The sequence below is a fragment of the Gasterosteus aculeatus genome, chromosome 3 (genome assembly GCF_964276395.1).
Source record: "Gasterosteus aculeatus chromosome 3, fGasAcu3.hap1.1, whole genome shotgun sequence".
NCBI classification, from domain to species: domain Eukaryota; kingdom Metazoa; phylum Chordata; class Actinopteri; order Perciformes; family Gasterosteidae; genus Gasterosteus; species Gasterosteus aculeatus.
In genome coordinates this window covers 13624176-13646445 of record NC_135690.1, presented here as the reverse complement: position 1 = coordinate 13646445, position 22270 = coordinate 13624176, and the positions used below count along the sequence as shown (strand labels likewise).

Here is a 22270-nt window from a genome sequence, read left to right as displayed (position 1 = left end):
TGTTAAATGTTCATTTTACTGACATACATGTTTTCCATGTGTCTTTAAAATCATACTATTTTTATCATGGCAGGCACTTTAAAAATGGATCTAACATACATTATAGACATGCCTGCAAGTACACCAGGGTAACAAATGCAATATTTATTAAATCTCCATAATTGAGCAATTTGTAGTACTTTTTACTCATATTCCACAAATATGCCTAAAAAGGCCTATTTTTTTTGAAAATTGAGCACCTCAAATAGGAATTTGCTTTTTATTGCGGACTACACAAAGATCCGACTCAACAAAAAAATGAATATTCAAACTTTATTTTGCAATACCTCCCATCACATTGGCAGTTTAATAACTAGACCGTTGGATGTTTCTCCAACTTGTTCTATTTAGTTTTGTTCTACATCATGTATAATGAGTTAAGGAAGAAAGCAATTAATATGTTCTCTCTTTTGGGACGTACACACAGGAGAGACTGCTGCATCTTTACAGAACAATCAACAGTATCCTTTGGCTGACTCGTTTGTCTAAATAAATAGAAATAGGACATTAAAAATTTATGTATATACAAATATACATTTAGGTTCTTTTCCAACTATAATCCCATAGACTTTGACTAACGCCGACACGTTACACACATTCATGCAATTTATCTTCCTTCCATTTTGGGGCATCATGCTCCCCCCCCCCTGTATAATACTGAGTACTAAGCGCATGTCATAACACACTTTCTCACATGTGTGAGATCTAATCACTATATGCTCAATACATGCAGTCTTCAAAAAGTCTTCAACGCTGCCAGAAAGCTGCAGAAAAAGCACCTGTCGGATCAGTTTTCGGTGTCTGAGGAGTCGGAGACGTCTGCCAGTCGCTCCTGCCTCTTGCGTACGTTCCAGTGCAAACACTGAGCCAGGCTTTCGAACCAGTCGTACACGAGGTCATGGCAGCAGATGGAGGGCACCGGGTAACAAGACGTTGTAATTTTGATGCTGTTTTGAGAGAAAAGCAAAGCGAATGAATCCTAAATGGAGGGAAAAATAAGTGATATGATGAAACGGCCACGGATGACGATGGTGAAAGCGGCGTACCAGTCTCCGTGCTGGATCTCCTGTCTCTTCCTGCCGTCGAACGACACCCAGGCGGTGTTTCTGGCATCGGGGGACAAGGTGATCTGATTCGGAGGAGAAGCAGAGAGCTGCAGTCACAAGTTATTAGAAGGATTAAACACCAATCGACTGACGCGGATAAAAAGAGTCACGGCTTAATATATGTCGCAATCATAACACAAAAGTGTTGCCTTTTTTAATGATTTAAATTAGTTTGTAGGTAAACAAATAAGGCAAGTATAAAGCCTACGGTTTCACACAAGACGGACAAGCGTGAGAAAATTGCACTTTTGGGACATGAAAAGGGTGTTCAGCTACAGTTTTTAAATGTACATCATAAGAATTGTAAACTGCTGCCCCCCCCTGTAAACTGTGTGCACTGATGCAACCCTGGTGTACTTTGTTTAAAGCAGAACATTTGCTTTTTACTTCTGCAGACTGTATTCATGCGTGTGGCGCTCAGTTGCTTAGATTATCACGGCAGAGAGAACTTCCCGATCAAGTGGAAAAATCTCCCACGTAGGCTATTTATTTTGGAGCTTTTGAGCGAGTCACTTGGCCTTCATCAGATAACTGTTTACTTTAATTATAACCATTTTATATAACATTTAAGAAAATGGGCTAATTTCCACTCATTGCTGATAGCATAATAATTATATATAATGATTCATAAAATTAGGAATATGATCATAAGTAATATAACTTTGCTAAAAAAGTGACAGTTCAGTTTAATGATTATAATATGTGTGTAAAGATATAAGGACAAAATATATTAATAAAACATGGAGGGAAAAAAAAAAACATAATTCCCGATCCGTAGTCCTGAAACTGATTCCCTATTTTGTTAAAGTAAACATTCCTTTTGTTTATTTAAATGTGATAATACAAATCAGACAAAGCAGTCACATAATGATGATAATAATACGAACAATCCCCAAAAATGACTAACAAAATCCGTTCAAGCCGGAGCACTTTGCACTTTAAAGTCATAAAGCGGATCATTTGCCAAACAGTAGAGGGCGCCAAAACTCCGAGCTGCGCCAAATAGAAGGAGAAGAAGAAGAGGAGGAGGAAGAAGAAGAGGAGGAGGAGAAAGCCTGATCATGCAAACACAGTTAGAATGGTAACCGGTGTCATGTTGTTCTTGCTATAGTTAACGTTAGTCACTGAACCATGATCCTTACCATGAGCTCCACCCCAGCCGGCACAACGATGGGCCTGAAGGAGAGCGAGTGTGGGCAGATGGGGGTGACCATGATGGCGGGTACGTTGGGGTGGATCATGGAGGCTCCTGCTGCGGTTGCATACGCCGTGCTGCCTGTAGGCGTGGACACAATCACACCTGGAGGGGGAGAGAGGGAGCAGATCTACCATGTTTATTCACCGCAGGTACACGAGTCATGACATGACTGGAGGGAGTGTGGGACGGCTCTCACCGTCTCCCTGCACGGAGGTGATGAGCCGCCCGTCGAGGTACAAGTCCACATTGGACAGGTAGGAGGACGGGCCTCGATCCACCACCACCTCATTCAACACCTGGAAACGGACACACACACACGTTAAGATCAGAAGGCACTCAGAAGCTGCAATAAAAAGGTTTACTGTGTTTATGTGCATCCATACATTTGTGGGTTTGACCACCAATAAGAGAAAAATGTGAGGGAATATTATGAATAATCATAATGATTCTTACAGAGACAATCAAATATAGTCATAGCCAAAACATTGATGTTTACATCAATGTTTTGGCTATGACTATATTTGATTTTTTCTTTTTTTCTTCAATACAAAATGGTCCTTTTTAAGACCTTTTTAAGACCTCAAAAAATATAATTTAAGACCGCAAAATGTCAAAATTTCTTCTGGAATACGCAATTTATTGCCTCCTACAATGGAAATCAAAACTTTTTTAACACACACTTGTTACAGCCGACTGAGAGGTGGCGTCTGAACTTGTAACGTCGTGCTGCAAACAGTGCAGGGATTAACCTGGCCCCGCTATGGCCAACTGCTGCAACGTACCGCTGGTGCTTTCCTCCTTTCATGAAGCGACTCGACGGCTTTGAGCCCCACGGTTCCTAATGAAAAGGTCTTTTTGCGTAGTTTACACATTGCCTCATTGTTGTTTTCAACCGGCGCCAACCACCTCCTTAATGCTTCTTCTTCCATCCACTTGTCGTTAAATTTGCACTTCCCACTGCATCTTCTTTGCATTTTCAACCTCACATCGACAACAGCATAATGGCGACACTCAGCCTGACGTCAGGGATAGGAGCTCATAAACATTCAGAATCTGTTCATTTGGAATGCGACGGGACTCAATTGAAGATTCTTAGCAAAATGACTGCAGGGCTTCTTGCAGTAGAATGTGGAACTCCCCTGTAAAAAAGGGGCTGTCTTGAATATGCAATTCTTTTTTACAGACAGTGAATATGAAGCTAAGCATAAACTCTGCAAAAACACAAACCAACAACGCATTAGAAGCGGAACGCTGGCGTACAAATCATGTTGTGCTCAGAACTGCAGCGCCGAGCGGTGACGTGCACCTGATTTACTGAGGTCAGCAGAACGCGGAGCGAACGCAGACGTAATGTAATGCGAGGTCAGACTCAGAGACCAGAAGCATCCGTCACTGCGTTTTATCTATCGACGAGACAGAAAGAGCCCAACGCAAAACGACAAACTGCAGCAGTGTATGTGTGTCTGCAGCAGTCCTGCAGCTTGTTAAGTTACAGAAATATCAATTTGGCGTTGATTCAACGCCAGGGTCTCCATGGAAACTGGCTAAGCAGAACTTCGCAAACATCCTACTTTTTCTCTCCCATATCTGCTCCCAGCAGCTTTATTTTGACTGTTTCCATGGAAACCCGGCTTGCTCGCTGAGCTTGTAAACGTGTACCAAAGGAGGCCTCAATCATCTCTACGTGCCTGACAGCATTACCTGAAGGTCTTGATCAGGAATTCATGAAAAGGACAAAAAGCCTTTTCAACCAAGAACTATGGAACCAGAGGAACTAAAGTCCTTATTTCAACATCTCTCCATCCGTCAACAATGGAAAGCCTTTGAACGCACATGAGGAAAGAACAATGAAGAGGGATCCTGCGCTCCTTAGTGTCACACAGAAGTTTGAGTAGATCAAATGAAAACATGTCTCTCTTCACTCTAAATCACAGACTGCCAGAGCCTCTAATGTCTCCCAGCACTTGTTGTGTGACTAAAGCTGTACACAATTCAGACGCTAAACTCAAGCCCTACAGCTTTCTGGCCCCCTGGAAAGACCAATAAACTCATTTTAGTGTCTTAAATTCTCTGCTTGAATTATTGGGTCCTGCAGTGAAAAGGAGGCAGCCGTTGAGGAACAACTTGGTCCCCCGTCGCCTCTCGTTGACCTCACCTGTAGCTGCAGGGTGACCTTTCCCGCCTCGTTGTTGGCGTGTCCATGAGGAAGCAGTCCATTGTGTTCTTGCTGCTGCTGGCCTGTCCTCTGAAGCATGTCCTTCACCACCTTCACTTTGAGACGACTGCGCAGAGTGATGGCGGCGTTGCCTGGCAACGCATATGCAAACAAATCGGTGAGGCGACATGATTTAGTTCTTTGTTCAACCTTTCAGGAGAAAAAGAGTGTTTACATTCATCAGCTATCGGACCGATAGCTGATTTAAAGTTCCTCTACCTTCAAACACTTTGGCCACTTCGGTTTTGTAGGACTCAAATTTGAAGGGCGTCAAGAAACCCAGAGATCCGAGGTGAAACGCCATGACCGGGGGGACGCTGCCCTACGGAGAGGAAAACACGACATGATACCGATTCATACTATCATTTGTTTTGAATCCATTATTGTTTATCTATGTTTATTCCCGAGATTTTCAAAAACCGGAACACGTCATTTTGACATGTTGATGACACACAGAATACAATAAAACATTTAAAAATATAAAAAAGAAAAAAATCTTACTCAATACCACATTTAAAAAAAATACACATTTGTAAATTTTCAAACTGTTACTCCCAAAGGGTAGAGAGGACAATTCATTAATTTGAAAAAATACGAAAGCCAAAATGAGGGTTTTCTATTCAATGCTTTTTTTCTTCAATACAAAATGGTCAACTAACAACACAGGGTTCTTGCACCATTTTAAAAGTAAAATGTAATGCTTTTTAAGACCTTTTTATGACCTCAAAAAATATAATTTAAGACCGCAAAATGTCAAAATTTCTTTGGAATACGCAATTTATTGCCTCCTACAATGGAAATCAAAACTTTTTTAATACACACTTGTTACAGCCGACTGAGAGGTGGCGTCTGAACTTGTAACGTCGTGCTGCAAACAATGCAGGGATTAACCTGGCCCCGCTATGGCCAACTGCTGCAACGTACCGCTGGTGCTTTCCTCCTTTCATGTGCGACTCGACGGCTTTGAGCCCCACGGTTCCTAATGAAAAGGTCTTTTTGCGTAGTTTACTCATTGCCTCATTGTTGTTTTCAACAGCCGTGTAATGCACGGCTGTTGATGCGTCAGGCACGCAGCCTGACGTTAGCGTCTGTAGCCGACGTACCGTAAACAGCTGTTCAATTGCGGAGACTCATTTCGCACAATACTAAATTAATCAACTATTAGATGTTTTACGATGCGCCACTGTGCTTTCCCGTCGTCATCAAGCGCACCGGCAAAAAAATTAATACCTACAGCAACTTTACGTGAAATTTAAGACAATTTAAGACCTTAATTACCCGAATTTCAATTGAAGACATTTTAAGACTTTTTAAGGACCCGCGGGAACCCCGATAACAGTGTGATTACCTGGAAGAGAGAGGAGGCGTAGAGCAGAGTCCCATCTCCACCCAGACAGATGATCAGGTCTATGCACTCAGAGATATCATCAAAACCTGCAGGCAGACAAAAACACTGCTGCATTCAATACCTTCTTTCCATTTTCACAGCTTTATACCATAAACAAAATAAAATGCTTTATTTCAGAAGGCCCGAAGGGGAGACCATGTCTGAGAGTCAGTCGAAGGCAAACACACCAGTATGTGGCCAGTCTGACTAATGTGATAAATGGCAACATCATAAGCCAAGAAAAGACCAAAGAAAAACAAAAGGTCAACAGGAATATTGTGATCTAAACGTGATTTTCTGTGCAGAAGTAGAAATTTAATTTTACGTTGATTAATGTAGTATAGTATAGTAAGTATAAGAAAGGACACACTGGACTATTTCCGCTCCATCCTTTGTGGAGATACTTTCGACAAAACGAGATTAATTTAGAAAGCTTTTGTTTTTGGTTATTTAGAAAATATCCTTCACGTAAAACCTAACGGTCATAAAGATTGTGTATTGCTACTCAACAGAAGAACCACTATTGAAACACCCTACAACATTAAAATGCAAGTCAACAGTCTTTAGAATGAGTACCTCTTTTTTTTTTTTTTACATTTCACAAACCACTTCCTACTTACACTAAAACAATGTGAAATGTACACCTTCAGGTTCATGATGGCGGACTCACCTTCCCTGAAGGTGCAGAGCTGGTTGCGGATGGAGCCAAAGGCCTCGTCCTTTGACAGCGTAGCATCGTCTGCGACCCTGCGCTCCACGTACACCATCATCTGCTTCTCCTGACGCACAAAGACTCGCTTTAGATAGACACGAAAGCTTTTTCTAAAATGAAATTCAGAGTGCGGCGAACGTGTTAGAGCGTGGTTCACCATGATGCCGCGTGCGAGTAAATACACGGCATCGCTGGACTTTTAGAGACGCCTTAGACATAACAGTCTGTTTTGGAAACGTGTGGCCAGGAGGTGTTTCAGCTTTGTGAGACCAGACGCTGCAAACATGTCTGCTTCATTTACTGGATTCTTTTTGCCAAACATGCCGTTGTTCAGTGTCACTGATGGGCCGAGTTTAATAGCAGCAAAGGTCAAAACTGTAACTGAAATCAATTAAACGGACATCCAAGATAATAAAAACAGTCACAGAATTGCAAGATGGTTTTACTCTCAAAGTGACATTGAGATTCATATGGTCAAGGAATATAGATTTAGTCTAATGTCGAATAGGAATTGCAACATGGCAATTGCTGAGTCAACGGTCACTGCTAAGGGCGCTAACGGTACTAACAGCGTTCACCTGAGGGGGAACAGGTGGGCGGTCGCTACGCTTCCACAACAACAGCTGTCAGCTAACGGGCAACCTGCTATTCAAGCAGAGAAACTCGTATCACGCCACACACATAAGCGACAGTGACTTCCTTATCTGCTCTGTCGACATCACCTCAAAATAGTGGTTCGATGCCGTATTAATGCGCTGAATGTTGTACAGAGAACTTTTAATGTGTGAAATAACCAAAACGAAGAGCCTCATGTCAGATAATCAGAATCTGTTTCTGTTATGACACGTTAACCTGGTAAAATAAATATACAGACAGACATATTATGCAATTGAAGTCCTCTACCTCCACTAGAAACCTGCAGAGCTCTTTGAAAGGCTCGACGAGGCTCTCATCCCGGATCTTCCGGATGACGAGCACGTTGGCGGGCGGTTTATTCCAGGTGAGCCGCTGGCTGGCCGGGTCCTGGATGTGCCTGCAAAACAAAAACACAGTGATTAAACAAACATTTTGCACACACACCAATAATGGAAATAATGAAGATGGACGTACACAAACAAATAATAGAGTTAGGTGTTACGTAATCATGGTGTCTTTTTTTGGCATGGCGATTTTTAATTCTGCATAGTCAAATGCCACCGAGATACCGGGTCTAAGTATGGTAAAAGAAAAATCTACTGCAGCTGCAGTAATTCATTAACTGGAACACCTGAAGGGGTGAGGTTCGAACTCCAAACCTTAGAACTGTAAGAACATTATACTCTTTCTTTTCCCGTTTACCGGTCTCTCTCCTCCCTTGCGTGGCGGATCACGGGCATTGTGCAGACAATTCTGTCCGAGTTTTTAGCTCAAGTCCGAGGAAACACTCCTTATACCAGGTGACGACAAGCATCCGTGGTCTGTTCTGTTAGCCATCCCATCTCACGTAGCATCCAATCACAGCATTCTCGCGTTATCTTATCTCTCAGTTACACAAGCAGTATCTGTGTATGCAAACAGTATTGCCAGTTTGTACACAGAAAAATCGACCCTAATGCTTACATGACTGAAGTCGGGTTGGGAAGAATACAGGCTTTGGGTCCGAAGTGAGTGGCTGGATACGGTCCATGTAGAAAGTGGGCTCTCCTGTGAGGAGAAAAAATGAGGAGGGCACGTCAAGACGTTACAACATCTAGTCCCGGGCAACAGAGCCGCGGTAGTGGCACGGAGGACCAGCTGTCGCCCTGCAGTGCAAACCTCTTAGGAGAGCTTTCCGCCGTGTCGCTCGCCGAGCCAGAGGCCTCCAAGTGCTCACGTTGGCCAGGCAACCTGCGGCGCTCAATCTCCGAGAGCAGCTGCCCGTCGCCGGCCCGCCGTCGCCGCGACCCCGTTGCCTTCCGCCGTCTCCTTGGAGACTTGTCCAGGTGACCCCGTCGCCTGGAGGACCTGGCAGAGTCGGACAGCTGACCGGAGGTCGCCGCGGTTTGGCCCGCGACTCTGTCCGGCAGCGACGGTGGATCCGCCACAGAGTTCTCCATTCTGGGGGGAAGGGGGTAAAAAAAATTGAAAAAATGGTACACCATCTTGGAGCTTAGGATTTGGGACGCAGTGAAATAGTTTTTGCTAATTCATCAAGACTGCCTAGTTCAGTAGAACGAAAACAATTGATGGATTATTGTACTAGTCGATTGCAAAGTAACCAGCATGTCTTTATTATGATGATTGTTGTTAATGGTTCATGGTACGTAGCCTGCAGGTGTGTTTGGGGTTCACGGTACTGTTGAAATACAAATGTTGGTCCCACTAAGCGCAAAACAGGTTGCATGTCGTCAGAACGCTGTGGTAACCATGCTGGTCAAGTATGCCTTGAATTTTAAATAACTCCAACAGTGTCAACAGAAAAGCACCTCCACGCCATCACACCTCCTCCTCCATGCTACACACTTAAGGGACCATTCGCTCACCTTTCCTGCTTCTTACAGACAGAGCGGGTCCAACCAAAGATGGAAAACTTGTGACTCAGACGAAAGTACAGATTTCCACTGGTTTAATGTCCGTTCCTTGTGTCTCTTGTTTTTGTTCTTCTTCCTCCTCCTCCTCCTCCTCAGCGGTGGCTTCTTTGCAGCGATTCAAACCATGAAGGTCTGATTCACGCATTCTCCTCTGAACCGTTGATGTGGAGATGTGTCTGCTACTTGAACTCTGCGAAGCATTTATGTGGGCTCTGATCTGAGGGGCTTTTAATTTGCGGTTTCCGAGGGTTGCAACTCTAATGAAGTGATCCTCGGCAGCGGAGGTAACTCTTGGTTTCCCTGTCCTGGGTCGGTCCTCGTGAGAGCCAGTTTCAAGGTAGCGTTTGATGGTTTTAGCTACTGCACTTGAGGATACATTCAAAGTTCTGGAAATCTTCCGGATTGACTGACCTTCCTGTCTCAAAGTAATGATGAATTGTCGTTTCTCTTTGCTTAGTTGAGTGGTTCTTGCCATAATATGGGTTAGAACTGTAGTCGTATAGGCCTATTCACTGTACAGAACTGTGCACCAACCCTACACAACACAACCGGTGGTCTCAAACACATTGAGAAGGCGACAGATTTCACAAATTAACTTGACAAGACACACCTGTTAATTGAAACCCCTTCCAGGCGACTAATTCGTTTCAATGCATTTAATTGATTTGACCTTGGAGCAAGAACAAGACAGACACCAGCCTGTTGTTGAAACACCACGTACACAATAAATATGCAGACTCACGGTCTGAGACCTTTATCTAACGGCCCACGGCGGCTGTCGATTTGGGAACAGCGGTCGTTCCCTAGAAGTGTTAGCTTCACAAGCTAGCAAACAGCTTCACAAGCTAACGTTCGCTAACGTAGACCGGAAACGAAGCCTTACTGCGTCAGAGCGAAGGAAACATGCTCACATTGCTACTACACAGCGAAGGACCGCGCGTGTTTAGAGTCCAGAAGAGACATGTTCTTAAAGGAAAGACAGCGGCATCACACTAACAGCTGATGAGACAGGTGCCTAATAGAGACCGGAAGTGATGTTTTCCACACCGGTTCAGGGGGGCGGGGTCACAGCGCGCGCAGACGTCTGCGCAGGACCGGGGGTTATTTAAAGGAGCAACATATGACGTTTAGTGAAACAGAATTGAAAATGGTATTTTTAACTGCGGGCTGTTGTTTGGTGGCTCTGTTCTCTCTTCTCTGTTCTGTGTTTGTGTTGCAGCTAATTGGACGGCCGATGCTACCCGGCAGTATATAATATATACACATTAAAGCGGTATGTACATTAATCTGTCATGTTGATGTTCATGTATTCTGCTATGCTGTATAATAAATTGCATACCTTTACCTTTTGAATGTATTTTGTACACGTTTAAGTCTCTCACAGTAAAATATCATCCAATCTGCCAATTATTATGTTTTCCTTTATTGAAAAAGAAGTTGTATGTTTTTAATTAAAACGATTCTCCTGTGGGAACCTGATTAAAAAGGAAGGAATTGCAATTAAATAAATTGTTTTTTTGGGGGGATTCATTAATTTTATAAAGAAAAAATAAGAAAATCAAACTATTTATTTGCAAATAATTGGACCTTTTTAACATGTGGTCAGCCAGAACAATTTGCCTTTCAATCTCTACTTGAATAAAAGTAAACCACAATGGCAAAATATAACCACTGGTGAAATAGAAGTACTTAGTCCATAGTTTAGTACATGTCTAAGTACTTCAATTTTGCCTTATACTTTTATTTTACTATTGTTGGAGACAATGTTATGAATTACAAATAAGATAATTATATTAAAAAGATTTTAAAAAAAGATTATAAAATGGACATTATAAAAGTATGTTAACGCACGTTTTAATGTTGATGTGGTGTAAATTTGTGACGGATACAGACAAATAAGTGAGACTTACTGTAACTGGCTCTGTCATAATAATATACTACGACGTCAATAAATATTTAGTCATGACAACTGTTGAAGAGGGTTAGGCTGTTAAAAAGGTTTGACTTCCAGACAGCACGCCAAGACTTGTCTGCCCTTGAAAGGAGAGAGCCTGCTTCAGTTAACATTTACATAGTACTCTGATGTACCAACATACACCTGCATACCTCATACCACTCCTTGTTTGAACTTTGGACCATGTTAGTTCATATCTCAATGCTGTACGGTTCATTTGTGTTGGGAAATCTCTTTAGTTTCCATTTTTGTATTGTTTTTCACAAAGAACTGTATATTGTGCATTTCTTTGGTTGTTTAAACACACACCCCTTTTTGTTTTGGAACAATGTTTTCAAGATAAGATTGGATACGTCTTGCACTGATGGGTACGGCCCATCTCGCTTCCCTTTTCCCTAAACACGCCTTCCACCTCTTCTAACCGTACCGCTGCAGCGATGCTGGACATTTGACACCCTGCGGAAGGGAACACAAACTGACATACAGAGCTGCGTCTAACATCAGAGGACCTCAGTCACACAGGTAATACATCTAAAGGTAGAGGTGTCTTTACACGTGCTTGAGTGTTTCGAAAGTCTCCTGTCAAAATGAGAGAAATCTACCATTGCAAAGCTGGATTTGATCAGTTATAATTTGTAAATATTGATGAAAATTATCCTTATTTAAAAAACTGCAAATTGATATGTCTCTGACTTGTGGCGAGACTTTAAAACAGGCGGTACAGTTCTACCTGGTATTGATAACTGCCCACACAATACAAAATGTATAACAACAGAGCAGCTGTTTAAGTAGACCGTGGAGTGCAGCTGTTGAAAACCGAAAATGACAAAAATTGTGTGTATCGATTTCTATCTCTTCGTATCTATTGGCAAGACAACAGTCAAGAACACCTCACTCCAAAATGCACAACTTAATATAAAAAAAGATCTCATCTCTGAAACAACATGCAAAAGCAATATTCTTACTAAATGATAACCCCGAAAGGTGAAAAAGTCAGCCAATACTGACGATGACTGGTAAGCGGTAAATGGATGATTTCATCTTGACACAACTGCACTTCCTCATAGAGCTATTCAACACTTATCTGTCATTCTGGGGCCGAGAGCAGGAATCACAGCCCCAATTAGAAGGCCACACCCGATTAGGTAACACATAGTGGAGGATTTCTCAGTAAATGAAACCGCATGTTTCCGTCAAGGGCTGAAACACATTAGCATATGCAGGTGTGTAAACCGTGGTTACACCCTTGGTTTAAACGCTTCTCCCCCAGCAGCAGCAGCAGAGTTTCCCCAAGGACCCACTGACCCACTGTCCCTTGAAAACCGCGGCGCCATGATCGTCTCCATCACTTGTATCCTGCTCGGTCTGGGAGGAAAATGCCTCCTCGACTGGGTTCTGGTGTTTCTCCAGCGGACCCACATCTGCCAAGGCTTTCTGGGAGTTTTCGCCGTCTCCCTGGCTGTCGTGGACACCGTCCTGACCCTCTTCGTCGCCACCCTGCACGCGCATGGATACGTCGCCCTCCCGGGCTTGACTTTGACCAGGTATCACGCGTGCCTGCTGGTCCAAATCTTCGGACAAATCTGCAGTGCTCTTCAGTGGCCCGTTGCGTTCGTGGCCGGGTTGGACCACTTCTCCATGGTCACTCGGTCACAACCAGTCGCTGGCAGGGCCAGATCAGTCGTTTGGGTGCTCGTGACCGGCCTGCTGTGGTACCTCGCGGCCGTCTACGTCTTCCTGCTGTCTGACTTCACTCCCGTCATGGAGGACGTGCCTCACAATCGGATAAGCCAGTGCTGGGTTTTCCCCAACACTCAGACCCTGCAGGTGTCGGCGGTGCTCCTCCTGACGCTGGGCATCGGAGCGTGGCGCGCAGGGCGCGGCGCGCTATTATCGAGCGATGTGCCTGGGAAAGGCCCGATTACGGACGAGCGCAAAGCTCCCTCCAGGAGAGACGTTGCCCACCAGGCCGTGCACGCATTTCTGGACACGTGGGCCCCATTCCTGTTGTTTCTGGCCGTGCTCTTCCTGCTCCCCGTGGGACTACCGGCACACCTGTGCCTGAACACCGGCTGGCTCTGCTTCCTCAACAGCCTCCTGATAGCGACCGTTTTATGCGCGGTCTGTCCAGTCTCGTGGATAACGCAGGGACCGGCGGCGGTGCCTCCGGACAGCTTCTCAGAGTGGAGATTTCGGTTTGTTTTGAGGACAGAAGGTGAACGGCACCGGGCCAATACAGAACTCGAGGCTCATTAGCGTGAGCTGCCTGGACCTGCCTGGTATGTTGTAGTGGAACAAATGGACGTAACCCTTGAGCTGCAGTGTCTCACACCGATAAGATGACAGTCTCCTGGCTGTAGAGACACAGCCAGTTGGTTTGGAGGCCACCTGTAAGTATAAGAACTGCTTGGCCGTGTTGTGAGGAAATAAAGGGAGAAAGACATATTTGACTCAGAGCCTTATTCTTATTTACCAGTCAGTGCAAAAATCTTCCACATCTATTTGGTGTCAGTGGGATCGCTTGAGGCCTCTCCTCTTCAGGATCGACAAAAAAAAAAAGTGATTCTGTCCCAAACCTCATCACTCAGAGAGAGGGGACCGGCGACCAAAGGAGGCCTGATTGGCTTCAACACGATCCAACTGAGGAAGATTTTCACTCAAATCGGGTAAGAAGTTGATATTCTTATTTCAAACAGGATGTTCTGAATTGTAACGGGTGACAAGGTATGACGTCCTCCCTGGACTTCGTCCCAGAACTCGGGGACAAATTCTGTTTGTGACCATTGACCGGGGGGGAAAACAGGAACGATATTGTGTTTCGATAATAATAATCTGAAAACAGATATTCGTGCCCTTGACCTATATTTATCAACCAATATTTTCGGTTGGGTTTTAACTTGTATTTTTCCAGGGTATAAGAAAATCAAGACTTATAGTGACGACAAAATTTTAAGGAGTGAAAGTGTACTCCACTACGCCTGAAAGATGGGTGGTGTAGAAGTAAAAAGGAAGCGAGTCCTCCAGAGGGACACGTTGTGGATGTGATGAGACAGAAATATGAAAATAGAATGAATGTGAACGAAAAGAAAACCAATAGCTGAAGAATTATTGTGCGTTACGACCACAGTGTCCCACAAACCAGATTCAAAGGTTTCTGGACAAGATGACGGTGTGTGTGTGTGTGTGTGTGTGTGTGTTGTTGTTTTTTTTCTACCATGTGTCCGAGTCCAAGAGATGCTGGAGGCCTTCTTCTCATCACATGTCCGGCAATACCGCACCGCGCCCCAAATGCCGATCCGCAGGAAGAACCACCTCAACCAGGTTCCAGAACACACAACCTGATTGACGTGAGGCGGGGGGGGGGGGGGGGGGGGGTCTGCATGTGAGCGGGAGACTGCATCCGTGCTGTGACCTCACATGATAAGGGACGTGAAACGCGCACACACACACACTGCCACCGGCAATGAAGAAACGCTTTCTGCATTAACTGCATGCACACACACTCTCACACACACATCCGAGCAACTACTAGAGAGCAGATTAATTTCTGTATTGTAATTTAAACATCTTGCAGTTCCTAGAAGTCATTTTTTACACTGTACACATGACATCCGTGGTGTAATGCTCAATCCTGGGAGAAGGTTTTTAGGGCTTTAGGGAGTTTTTGGGAGCAAAGGATCTCTTGATGTTCGTGGTTATGATCAGACTGTGTTGGATATTACATCGTAAATGTGCATATTATATTAAGGCATATTGTGTGATTATTCTGAAATCAAACGAGTGGAGTGTAATGGAAAAAATGTATATAACCCTTCAAAATGTTTCATGGAACGGAAGTGCTGGGATGGTGTGAAAAAGAATTGAGTGTCTCACACCGACAAGATGCCAGTCTCCTGCCTGTAGACACACAACAAGTTGGTTTGGAGGCCACCTGTTGATATAAGAACTGCCTGGCCCTGTTCTGGGAGGTTCTTCGCAGTCTACTGAGCACAGAGCTGTTGTGACCGTAAACAGAGAAAAACGTATTTGACTCCGAGCCAATTCTACTATGGGAACCTGATTAATCTGATTAAAAAGGAAGGAATTGCAAGATATAATTTGACCGTGAGAGAATTAAGTAAATGCAGCAAAAGTTGTTATTGTTGCAACTAAATTTTATTTGTTGATTCGTTAATAAAGACAAAATAAGCAAATCAAACTATTTATTGGCAAATAAATTGATCTTCAGAATTTTTTTAACATGTGGTCAGCCAGAACAATTTCCTTTTAATCTCTACTTGAATAAAAGTAAACCACAATGGCAAAATATAACCACTGGTGAAATAGAAGTACTTAGTCCATAGTTTAGTACATGTCTAAGTACTTCAATTTTGCCTTATACTTTTATTTTACTATTGTTGGAAACAGTGTTATGAATTAGAGATAAGATAATTATATTATTAAAAAAAAGATTAAAATTGACATTTTAAAAGTACGTTATCACACATGTATCACACAGGCTGTTAAAGGTTTGACTTCCAGACTCGTCTTTCCTCGACAGTTAATGTTTACATAGTATCTGATGTACCAAAATACACTCGCATACCTGTAGAGACACAACAAGTTTGTTTGGAGGCCACCTGTAGGCATAAGAACTGCCTGGTCCTGTTATGCGGGAGTGGGTCTTACTGGCAGTCTATTGAGCACAACCTTTTTTCTCTTGCAAGGAAATAAACTGAGAAAGACATATTTGACTCAGAGCTTTCTTCTTATTTACGATTGTCTGTGCAAAATCTTCCACAACAATGTAAAAAAAAGAACGAGCATTTCTGAAGAATAGTTGGACGGCCGAGGCAGCTGAGTGTGTGTCTGTCTGTTACTGCTTCTCTTTGGCCACCGGATGCAAAGTGTGGTGAAAGAACTGAAACTAAGACGCAGTCCTCGCTCTCTGAAGACACCAGGACCGCAGAGAGCCTTCACATCTTCCACTTCCTTGTTCCTTGTTCTGAGTTTGTATCCCTACGGTTGAATGCACTTATTGTAAGTCGCTTTGGATAAAAGCGTCAGCTAAATGACACGTAATGTAATGTGGTTGAATGAAAATCTCTCTTGGCTACATGTTCACACGTACTGGTGAGATACACTTCCCACAGTACGTGACTCAAGTACTGTCACTAAGTAACACTTAGGGACATTTGTTATTCAACTGTACATCCGAGAAACACATTGTACTTATTTCTCCACCAAATTTACTTGATAACTTTTAGTTACATTATATTCAGATTAAGTAGAACAAATATCAAATACATATTATATCAATAGGGGGGGAAATTAACAAGCTACCCTGCAGTATATAAAGTAATATATATAAATTTGTGGAAATATTTACATTTGGAAGGCTGGAAGAAGCTATTTTTTTATTTTCGACAATAAAAACAACTGAATTGAGTCATTGATTATCCGTCCCGAGGGATTAACTGACCAGTCCTCTTATTTCTCTACACGTAGCCATGTTTGAGAAGACACTGGAGACTACGCCTTTTTCTTTGCTTGTGCAGCAATGTGCAGCTTCGGTTTGTTCATATTGGGATTGACCTTAAGCAAATAAAGAAGCGGTGGGGGGGAAAAGATCACCACCAGACAAGAAGGCAAAAGACATCACAGGTTTGACACTACAGAACTTTACTTGAATTTGATCCAAGTTCATTATCTATACAGTGTATATATTTACAAGATCTGAAATCAGGGAAGGGCAAACAGAAAGAAACAAACACTAGATACAACTGAGGTATTAGCTAAAAGCATTTACAGGTATGTCATTTACTAGTAAATATCCATGATGATAAACAGTTAGAGATGCAGCTTCTTCTGCTTAAAAAACATATTTTTTATATCACAACATGAGGTAGGAGAACAGTGTCTCGATTCATGCAAGAACAAAAGTCTCTTCACACTGTAGTATTGGCAACATAGTATGCAATGGTCAAACACAGACACTGTGTTTCATGTTTCTGAACAGTATCAAGGGGAAAAGGTTATTTTTAGCAAAGCCATGATATATATATATTTTTTTTATTTATAGAAGGATGTCTATAAATTAAAACGTGGTACACCCATTCTCTGCATTGTGATCAATCAGCAATGCAGCCATACTTCCTGGTTCCTCCCACACTGCCACAGAATAATTGTCTGAAAATGACTGAGCCAACTTAAAAGCTCTTGCAACAATACAAAGGTTACCTTGGATTCGTTCACTCATTTGTTCAACTTAGCCAGGAGACAAAGAGTATGTAAATCCTGTATTCAAATGTGTCCATGTTGTAAAACTTTGCTCAGTTCACCTTGTTTTTCTGGTCTTTTGGGCAAACGTCAAACCTGTAAAAATTCTGTACAAAGCATATCTAAGTTTTCATAACACTGCAAAATGCAAAAAAAGGCCCAGCAGACAGTGATCAATGGATCTTTCTCTGCTTTCTTTTAGTCCTTCTATTAAACTGGACTATCATTAAAGAGGCTCATCATCGCCCCCTTGTGTATTAAATGCAAATTACACAAAGTAAATTCAGAGCAAACATTGGTTGTCTGCTCATCTGATGGGTTTAGAGATTTTTTTAGGTGCCTCTGAAGACAGTAAAACTAATACTGATGATATTTTAAGTGATGTTCACACACCAGGACAGGAATAAATGACCAGAAGTCCAAAGCTACATGAGCAAATTATTTTCTTTCCCTTTACAAAGCTGCTGTGTGTCAGTAAGACGTGGGAGGCCAACACACACACACACACACACAAACGCACACGGTCTCTCGCTCTCATACGCACATCTCATTTACAAATCAAATTAGGCTACATTTTACGTTCTTCACAATCTGAATTAATATCTCGTCAACCTGTAAACCAATAATGATATAAAACTTGCACATGTTTAATGTTCATGCATATGAGCCGTCTCAATAGTTTGTGTGTTACGTGAGGGGAAACATCATCTTTTTTTACAATAAAAAATTGTTTAATTAGCCCGTTGACACAAAACCTAAGGGGCAGCAAAACATGCATAAAAAAGAAAAAAACATATTTTGTTTAGTTTTTTTTTTCTTCAAAAATGCATTTCCTTAAACAAATGTTTCATTTTCAATTTATCTCAGAGGGGGAAGGGGTTTAATAAAGGGGAAAAGCTCATTACATTACACGTTCAACAGTCAGTCAAGATGAAATCCACAAAAAAAAAGTATCATTTCAAAATAGGGGTGTGTGTAACAAAGTATTATATTCCTATCTTGCCTTTGTCTCAGTAAACCATGCGTTTCACTCCCGTCACACCTACTCGACAAGTCATGTCCTGATAACTTTTTAAAAAAAGAAAGCAAAAACATCTGGAGCCTTGGTTCTGGTCCAATTTCTATAACCTTTTAAAGATTTTTCATAGAACAGTTAATATATTAATGACTACTGTATTTACAAAGTGAATATAAATCTTTAGTTAATACGTTAAATATTTTCTTTCATAATTTCATTAAAGGTTTAAATGGAACAGTAGAGTGTACATTTGCAGCGTGGGTTTGATTTTGCTGGCTTGCACCTGCTTTTATGACAATCAACAAACCATAACTGTACTCTGCCCGGTCTGTTATTGTGAAGGGAAGCGGTGTAAGAAAATCTGCATTGAACAGGAGGGAGCACAGTGGAATGTCTATTGATTTGCATTCATAGCAGATGCATAAAAAAAAAAGCTTAGCTGAGGCCGATCCCTTTCTCTTTTTAAACAATTATTCCCATAGGCACGCGCACACACACACACATCCACACACAGGGATCTCCTTAGTGGCAATAAAAAGTACTTTTGCCTGGCAACTGACAATAGAAGTCTTCTCTTCCTCTGACTGGACGTCTGCTCGCTCTCCTGGGCATCTACAAAACACCGCCTGCCCCCAGCTGATCTGGGGATGGATGGCCGGGTATGTGTGAGTGTGTGTGTGTGAATGACGGTCCTTTTATGGGAGGGGACGAGGGAGGGTAGAGAGATTTTGGGTGAGAGGGGGGGCCAGGGGGGGTGGTGTACAGTCTCACCCAACAGCGGGCAGAGGCCTACAGACTACAACAGCTGCCCTCATTCTCACTGCACCAAACAAAAAAGGCTCCCCCCCGTACTCGTGGCGTCTGGGCCACCCAGGGTTATTTGGGGGGGGTTGGCATCTCTTCCTGCCCAATGGGGCCGGACCTGAGGCCCAAACCACCCGGGCTAACTGCCCTTCACCTGCGACCCACATTCTCAGACGACGCTCTGAAAGACGGTGGATGAAAAACCGTCCGCTGGCAATGAAGTCAAGCGATACAAAACGACGAGAAGCCCAGAAAACAAAAGAGGGACCGCGTGGAGCTCTGATCGTCTGCTGGGAACGCCGGGGCCGTTGTGTGCGGGCATGTGAGGAGGTCACATGTATTACGGTGACACAGTCCAGCTACCACACTCTGCATTTCCCTCGTTCGAAGAAAAGATAAACCGGTTCCAACGGCTCCTGTGTCCAGTTGCGTCCTTCCCCGGGGGATTCTGGGGTGGAGGAGAGCCTATTAAGTGCATAAAACTGCCCGTGAGCTTCTTCATGCCAGGCCTTGAAAGGAGCACAGTGTTTCCTGTCTGGCCTAAAGTGGGTGAAAACCACAGTGTTATGGAGTTTCCCAGCTGAGCGGTGGAAGGTGAGTGTATGTGTGTGTCTCAGACTGTTTGGTCTATGACAGGAGAGTCCAGAGGGAACCTAGCCCGTGTGAGGAGCAGACAAGTCACTAGTTAGCTACCTGGTGTGTGTTTTTTTTATTTATTTTTTTTACAGTTAGGGTCTTTCTCCGGAGTTGATATTCTTTGACGTGTTGTTGCGTCTTTCTTCCTGCGTTTTATGAGCAAAGCAAGAAAAGCTGTGGTGAAATGCCCGGGCGGTTTCCTGCGGTCGCTGGTACTGGGGTGTCGGGGCTGTAAGTAAGTGACGGAAAAAAAGGGGGGCGCTGCCCGGCGCCAACGTGTGTCTGAGGTGGTGGCACGAAGAGACGTCCGAGACGAGTCAGCGTCCGAACTTATCTTATCCGGTCTATAATCTTAAAGTCTGTAGCTCCAGAATAGAGCAAGAGTGAGCAAGAAGGGATGGGGAGGCGGGCGACTGTCGTGGGAGGTGGGGGTCGGGAAGGCAAATAGAGATGGGGTGAGTTAGTCTCTACTTGACCTTCACATCTAAAGCAGCTGTTTGTTCTGTAAAAACTATAAATTATATCAAACGTACATGCCCAAAAACAAAAACAGAAAACTTTAAATACGGTTTAAAGGAGCGAGAAAAATAAAAGGATAATAAAAGAAACAGAAAACTTCTTTTTTTTAACTGATGTTAAATTACAAAATCAAAAGTCAGTCCTACGCTGAAATACAAGGTAGGGGTGAAATGCACAACCTTCAAAAGCAGCCTGACGAGATGCAAAGCTCCTCTCTGCTTTAGGCTGATTTGTTTGTGTCTGTAGAGTTGGCGGGTGATCGGGAGAGGAATGAGGCAGGCGCCTGTGAGGGGGGGTGGCAGTTACTTTTGGCCAGCCGCAGGGGCCTCCGAGAAGGAGGAGGGCGGGCAGTGGGAGTTAGGGGGTCCGGTTGAGGGGGTGAGAGGAGGAGAGGGGCTGCCTCCCGCTATGGCAGAATGGACCATCTGCTGCTTGAGCTGAGTGATTGTGTGCTCCAGCTTTTCCCGCGCCTCACGCTCCCGTCGCAGCTCCTCCTGCAGCTCCCGCCGGTCCGTCTCCGCCCGCTCCAGCCTCTGACGCAGCTCCGACAACTGGGAGGAGAGAGACACACACACGAGGTCAACGAACGCCCGAAGCACATTTTGTCTCGCACGTTCAACGGCAATCTGCCATTAAGTCATGCCGGACGGGTTATCGAATGACGAGGTTTAGCAGGACTCGTGCTGGAGATTAACAGAGAGGGATTTCAGTTAATCTCCTCCTATCAGAAATAGAGAAATACAGTAAGACACAAAACAGACGCAACATACAATATTTAGATAGCAGCTGAACTGTTAGCTAGTAGGCTGTCATAACAAACTGTGCTAAGTATCACCGGTTATCTGCTGGTGTTTCACCGTATCTTGTGGCAGACACATTCCCACAGGAGAGACCATAACCCCCTGTGTTACTCATCCAGCCATCAGGTCCTTCACCTTGTGTACTAAAGCCTACGGTCACGACCACCGTGCTGCCGCAGAGCAGTAACAAGAAAAGATTTAGAAAACATGATCGATTCTGACTTAAATGGGGTTTAGTTTCAGGCCGGTATTAATCTCATAACAGACTAACACACACACTTTCCTAAAGGCAGACGTCCTGTTTTTATTGCAAAGGGAGGCGGGGTAACTTCAAGGATAGACAAGTGGGGGATGCTGCAGACCGGTGCGCAGGCCAACATAACAGAACCTATCTCAAGATTAGTCTTGTGGAATCCCAAACAAAGGCTCTCTCTGTGTGTATGTGTGTGTTTTCCTCACTCGTCTAAAGCTTAGTCACACATAGTACAGCAGCGGTTCTGTAACTTTTTCTGTCGGGCCCCAATTCGGAGGAAGGAAAATGTTCGGGCCCCACCTCTCCAACAAAAATGTAACAAAATGGTCCATGCTGAATTTTTATTGAAACAAGACCATTTTGTGACCCCATGTGTGGTTTCATTAATAATAGAAAAAATAAAATTGAAGTCACTTTCATGTACAGCAGATTGCTCAGACAAAAACAAATAAAATGTCACTTTGTTGGAACAATGCAAATAAAGTTCTGCAAAAAAATAATTCTACAATCTACATTTCCCCGGGCCTCCCACCTGTAATACCTCCGCGCCCCACCAGAGGGTCACGCCCCACAGTTTGAGAACCACTGTAGTACAGGAAGGATATGGTTGAAAAATACATTTTTATATTAAATAGACACATAAAGCTTGTCTTTACGAGTGCTGGTAAGGAACTTACTGAGGAATAAAGACTTGTTTGTAATTGTTATTAATTATCTCATCCTGTGAATGTGCATGCAAATTCATTCCACAGCCCCATGAAGTGGAATTTTTGAAATGATGTAAATTAATACATGTTGGAACATTTTTCTCCCACACATGTG

The 22270-nt window shown here is 43.4% G+C and overlaps 3 protein-coding genes across 7 annotated transcripts in view; 1 reads left to right on the top strand and 2 right to left on the bottom strand.

The window, feature by feature from the left end:
• Window positions 1–298: 298 nt before the first annotated feature.
• On the bottom strand, window positions 299–10346 carry nadkb (NAD kinase b). 3 transcript variants are annotated; one of them, XM_040171769.2, is made up of 12 exons: window positions 9159–10346; window positions 8452–8733; window positions 8257–8340; window positions 7561–7690; window positions 6616–6724; window positions 5907–5992; window positions 4778–4880; window positions 4499–4650; window positions 2540–2639; window positions 2288–2445; window positions 1086–1168; window positions 299–986 (listed from the first exon to the last, which is right to left on the bottom strand). In XM_040171769.2, exons 2-12 carry the CDS (start codon window positions 8730–8732, stop codon window positions 827–829), a joined length of 1446 nt encoding a protein of 481 aa, XP_040027703.2. In that variant the 5' UTR covers window position 8733; window positions 9159–10346; the 3' UTR covers window positions 299–826. The 3 variants fall into 3 exon arrangements, with proteins under 3 accessions (XP_040027703.2, XP_077955622.1, XP_040027704.2); XM_078099496.1 differs by having other exon boundaries at window positions 10118–10233; XM_040171770.2 differs by lacking the exons at window positions 8257–8340; window positions 8452–8733; window positions 9159–10346 and adding an exon at window positions 7996–8133.
• A 2146-nt stretch (window positions 10347–12492) lies between these two features.
• On the top strand, window positions 12493–15888 carry gpr160 (G protein-coupled receptor 160). 2 transcript variants are annotated; one of them, XR_005711821.2, is made up of 2 exons: window positions 12493–13550; window positions 13673–15888. XR_005711821.2 is itself a non-coding variant. In XM_078099498.1 (1 exon), exon 1 carries the CDS (start codon window positions 12493–12495, stop codon window positions 13414–13416), a length of 924 nt encoding a protein of 307 aa, XP_077955624.1. In that variant the 3' UTR covers window positions 13417–13603. The 2 variants fall into 2 exon arrangements, 1 of the variants encoding a protein (XP_077955624.1); XM_078099498.1 differs by lacking the exon at window positions 13673–15888 and having other exon boundaries at window positions 12493–13603.
• Window positions 15889–16804: 916 nt separating this feature from the next.
• The window catches only part of skila (SKI-like proto-oncogene a), a 30619-nt gene continuing 25153 nt past the window's right edge, over window positions 16805–22270 (bottom strand). For both annotated transcript variants that reach the window (XM_078099494.1, XM_078099495.1), the window contains exon 8: window positions 16805–20946. In XM_078099494.1, the coding sequence (XP_077955620.1) occupies window positions 20698–20946 (249 nt within the window). In that variant the 3' untranslated portion in view covers window positions 16805–20697. The remainder of the gene's footprint in view (window positions 20947–22270) is intronic.

Coding starts and splice junctions, on each gene's coding strand:
- gpr160 (XM_078099498.1), top strand. CDS start 12,493: ATGATCGTCTCCATCACTTGTATCCTGCTCGGTCTGGGAGGAAAATGC.
- nadkb (XM_040171769.2), bottom strand. CDS start 8,732: ATGGAGAACTCTGTGGCGGATCCACCGTCGCTGCCGGACAGAGTCGCG. Junction 2,446..2,539: donor CACCTCCGTGCAGGGAGACG/GTGAGAGCCGTC, acceptor CTCCCCCTCCAG/GTGTGATTGTGTCCACGCCT. Junction 987..1,085: donor GAGATCCAGCACGGAGACTG/GTACGCCGCTTT, acceptor CTCTCAAAACAG/CATCAAAATTACAACGTCTT.